The 5000-nt window shown below is 43.1% G+C and overlaps 1 protein-coding gene across 1 annotated transcript in view; it reads right to left on the bottom strand.

The window, feature by feature from the left end:
* LOC143036168 (thrombospondin type-1 domain-containing protein 7B-like) overlaps positions 1-5000 on the bottom strand; it is a 546632-nt gene that overhangs the window by 27624 nt on the left and 514008 nt on the right. The window contains exons 16-18 of the mRNA XM_076203416.1: positions 4452-4587; positions 2755-2924; positions 1859-2012 (exon numbers count right to left, since the gene is read on the bottom strand). Of these exons, the coding sequence (XP_076059531.1) occupies positions 1859-2012; positions 2755-2924; positions 4452-4587 (460 nt within the window). The remainder of the gene's footprint in view (positions 1-1858; positions 2013-2754; positions 2925-4451; positions 4588-5000) is intronic.

Here is a 5000-nt window from a genome sequence, read left to right as displayed (position 1 = left end):
AGCTTAAAAAAAAAAAGGCAAACCGTTGCGCAGGGCGGAGTCAGAGGGGAGGGTGTGTGTGGGTAGAGGTGTGAGGTCAGAAGGGAAGCGGGGTCAAGATGGTGAGGGAGCAGGGTCAGGGAGATGAAAATTCTTAACCAAACGGCTCACAGCTAGCCATGAGGTTATGTCCGGGGACCATTGACCTTTGGAGATGTTCAAGTTCGGACATTCCTCGATTAAGGCGGATTCAACAATTTTTCTTCTAAAGCTGCAGTTGGACTTTAACAAAATCTTGGGCTTGCCCCAGTCAAGACTGTGATTTTTGGTGCTGACATATTGGAGCACAGCGGAATTTTCCTGGGCATACCTAATGGATCTTTTGTGCTCCGTTAACCTGGTACTAAGATCCCTTCCTGTCTGACCAAGGTACACTAAATCACAATCTTTACAAGGAAGGCTATACACTCCTGGGGCGTCAGTTCCCTTTAACCTTTGATGAACATTAACAATTCGTTTGTGTACAGTGTTAGGGTAATGATAGGCAACTGTGAGACGCTTGTTGGGAATTAATTTAAAAGAAGGACTGATGGAGTTACAATAGGGGATTTTTAAAACATCTTTGAAAGAGGGTTGTGTGGTGGGAACTGAAGTTTTATGGTGGCTGGCTCTAGCCTTGCTGAGGGCTTGATCCAGGAACCAGGACGGGTATGTCAACATCAAAAGTTGCCTTTTTAATGAGGTCAATCTCCCGGTCCAAAAATCTAGGACTACAAATCCTAAAAGCTCTCAGAAAAAGGCCGGAGTCAACACTCTTCTTGACTTTGTCGGTATGGTTGTTGAAAAAGTGTAGATAACTGCCTGAATGGGTGGGGTTCCTATAAACTGTAAAAAATAATTTTCCATCAATCCTTCTAATTAAAATGTCTAGGAAAGGGATCTGTTGACCTTCCTCCCATTCTGTTTTGAATTTGATGTTAGGGGATAATTGGTTCAACTTGTCCAGAAATACCTCGAACGCATCCCATCAACATAACAGAACCAAATCATCTCAGTAGGTTTGATGTACTTTGTTACCCACCATCAAACCGCCTGAGATGATTTGGGGTGCGTTCGAGGTATTTCTGGACAAGTTGAACCAATATATATATATATATATATATATATATATATATATATATATATATATATATATATATATATATATATATATATATATATATATATATATATGATATATATATATAAATTCATCTTACAATGGAGGTGTTCAGCCAAGGCATACACCCACTGTGCACTCATCCCACATCCATTTGTTGTCCCTCTCATCTTAGTTCCTTGCGGATGAAGGGTCATTCCTGGTTCCTGTCACACTACACGGGTCAGAAACAATGGAACAAGTCACGAATGAGTGGTAGGATGGTGAGGTAAACACAGAGGAATGCTGGAGTTTTATTTCTGACGTGTTGCCCTTACCAGGACTTTTTCAGAATACGTGGTAAGGACGAAAAAGTTAGGAATAAGACTTCAATGGTTCTTTGTGTTTACCTCACCACCCTACCATTCATCTGTCTTACATACAAGACACAAATGACTACAGTTATTCGTGAATAACAATGACACGCGAAGGCTGTATAAAGTCTGTCCACTATTCTCTCTCTTTTTTTCTTCTCTCTCTCACTCTCTCTCTCTCTCTATCTCTCTCTCTCTCTCTCTCTCTCTCTCTCTCTCTCCCATGTCCCTAGAACTGACATGGCATCAAACAGATGTAAAGGGATTTCTATAACTTCACTCCCGGACAGAATGCTGTGGCGTCACATAACTCCCCGCCTCCCATGGTCAGACTACATATTATATTCGGCTTTCCGCCCACACCTACCTCGGGGCAGGTGGACCAATCTGACCACTGGTCGACCACGCAGTCCCCGGGGCAGGAGACTCTGCAGTTCTGGCTGGCGGCGGGCCGGAGAAGGGCGTCGCAGGCCGAGTCCTCTGCGATCTCCAGAAGGCCTGACATCGTTGTCCGCATGCACCTGAAGGAGGGACGACAGTTGGTCTTAGTTGACATTACAGACGAGTTACTCTATTCACAGTATAGCTTCTATAGAAAGCGAGTTCATATTTGTCATAATACATTAATATATATATATATATATATATATATATATATATATATATATATATATATATATATATATATATATTCTCCAATTTCACTGAATGAAAACTGGCAGCTCCACAATAGTAAATCAAATCTATTAGCAAAAGCATAGTCAACGATATTTATATAAAACTAAAACTCTTTACAATAAAAATAAGGAGAAGAGGAAAAGGAGAAGAGGAAGAAAAAGAAGAATAATAATAATAAGAAGAATAAGAATAAGAATAAGAAGAAGAAGAAGAAGAAGAAGAAGAAGAAGAAGAAGAAGAAGAAGAAGAAGAAGAAGAAGAAGAAGAAGAAGAAGAAGAATGAGAAGAGGAAGAAAAAGAAGACGAAGAAGTAGAAGAAGAAGAAGAATAAGATGAAAAAGATGAAAAAGAAGAAGAAGAAAAAGAAGTATAAGGAAAAATATTGAAAGCAATAAGAAAAAAAAAAGAATGAAGAAAAGGAAAAGAAGTAGAAGAAGTAGAAAACGCTTTACCGCAAAGCGACAGACCTAACACGAAGAGCGGGAAGCTTAGGAGGAAAAAAAAAAAAAAAAAAAAAAGTCTAGCAAATGAAGACCGAGAGCCTCGGGGAGCCTCGGCTCTCCGTTTCATGAATATTTAACGCACCTGACTGTGCGAGACTGAATGCCAGTGCCACAGTCCGTCTCGCCGGGTGACCCCAAACGGCACTCTCCCCAGCCGCTTGGCATCCAGAGCGCGTCGCAAGCACCCCAGCAGGCACGTGTCTGTTCCACCTCCGGGCAAGGTCGTCCTCCCCACATACTTGGCTCGAGGATCTGTAGAAGGGATGCTCGAAGAATGATCTCCACGATTTAGATCTCTCCCCACCCCTCTCTCTCTCTATCCCCCTTCTTTCTCTCTCTCCCTCCCCCCCTCCTCTCTCTCTCTCTTGCCCCATATTCTCATTTCGGGTACCTATAGGAAGGATGGATCGACATCAATGGCTTTCGACCTTTTACTTCACCCTGTAGCTCCCTTTTTACCATGAGTCAGAATGCCATCCCCTTCCCTCCATTTACAAGCTGTTGTCCTAGAGAAATGTTTTTCTGTAGTGTTGATTTAATGTAACACTTTAAAAGAATTTGATACTTGGAAGTTGACGTAGACTGTAGAATGTATAAGGTTTCTAGAGTTTTTTAACCTGGTTTGAAAAACAGATTAATTAATTAAATTAAAAACAAGTGAATTAATAACTAGTGAATAAGGAAATGAAAAAATTACTTGCATTTTTTAGTACATAATCTAGCTATATACCTAAAAAGCTTTTCCCCCTTTATATGGGGGGGTTAGCCATCTAAGGCATGATCTCACCTGCCCACCCATCCATCCCACAACCTTTTCCCTTCGATCTCAGCTCCTCGTGGATGAAGAGCTATCCCTGACTCCCGCCCATTGCTTGGGTCAAAAGCAATGCAGCGAGACATAACACCTTCACACCAGGGCCAGGCAGCCGAAGCCGATTTACCCCCACAGCTTCATTTACATGGTGACCTTAGGTGAAGGTGAAGAGTCTCCGCCAGGAGGCGCTGAGTAGCTGAGGCCGAAGCAGTAACCTTTCCCCTAATATATGCTTTTGGGACTGTTGGGGGACAGGTAACAAATGGTCACTGCTGGGAATCGGAGAGAGGAGTGCGGGATTCGGCACGCTTCCGATTACGTTTCACCAGATATCCTAGGTACATAAGATGAAAGATAAATGTGACCAGTGTCTATCAATATTCATCACCCATCACCTGTCACCCATCACCCGAGACCCATCACCCAAGACCCATCACCCAAGACCCATCATCAATTACCCATCACCTAAGACCCAATTCCCATCCCCCATCACCCAAGGTCCATTACCCATCACCCAAGACCCATCACCCATCACCCAAGATTCATCACCCAAGACCCATCATACAAGACCCAAGACCCATCACCCAAGACCCACCATCAAGACCCATCACCCATCACCCGAGACTCATCACCCAAGACCCATCACACAAGATCCAAGACATATCACCCAACATCCAAGACCCCCAAGACCCATTACCCATTATCCATTGCCCATCACCCATCACCCATTACCCGAGACTCATCACCCAAGACCCATCACACAAGATCCAAGACATATCACCCAACATCCAAGACCCCCAAGACCCATTACCCATTATCCATTGCCCATCACCCATCACCTAAGACCCATCACACAAGACCCAAGACCCATGACCCATGACCCAATACCCAAAACCAATCACCCAAGACCCATTACCTATCACCCAAGGCCCATCACCCAAGACCCAAGACCCACAAAGACTCACCTCACGTTTTCGGGTCTGGACGCCGGCGCCGCAGGAGGCGTTGCATCGGGACCACTCCCCCCAGTGGGAGGTGTGGCAGTCGGAGGGGCAGGGCACCATACACGGCTCGGATTCCTCGCCCTTGTGGCCGCAATACCTGCAACAGGATGATGGCGATGACGATGATGATGAGGATCATCACAAGAAAGGGAGGGTAAGGGGAGCTGGGAGTCTTGTCTCTGGCTTGCTTTATTTTGTTTTTGGTTTTACAAGGTTTGTTTTGTTTTGTTTTATCTTTATTCATTTATCCATTTAATTGTTTATCTATTTATTTATCTATTCATGTACTTATTAATTCATTTATGTATGTGCTTATTTATCTATTCACTTACCTATTTATCTATCCACTTATTATTATTATTTTTTCATTTATGTATTTGTATGTTTACATGTATATTTGTTTCTTCGTTTGCTTTTTGGAGAGTACGAGTATAAGAAGGCGGGATGGGATTGACTATGATATTTTTACATTTGGGAAGAGGGGAACGGGGGTGGAAGTGAGGCAGGATT

Source organism: Oratosquilla oratoria, chromosome 20, assembly GCF_046742065.1.
Source record: "Oratosquilla oratoria isolate Oo_2021 chromosome 20, ASM4674206v1, whole genome shotgun sequence".
Lineage (NCBI taxonomy): Eukaryota > Metazoa > Arthropoda > Malacostraca > Stomatopoda > Squillidae > Oratosquilla > Oratosquilla oratoria.
The sequence above is the reverse complement of the archived record's forward strand: the minus strand, read 5'-3'. Positions and strand labels throughout refer to the sequence as shown.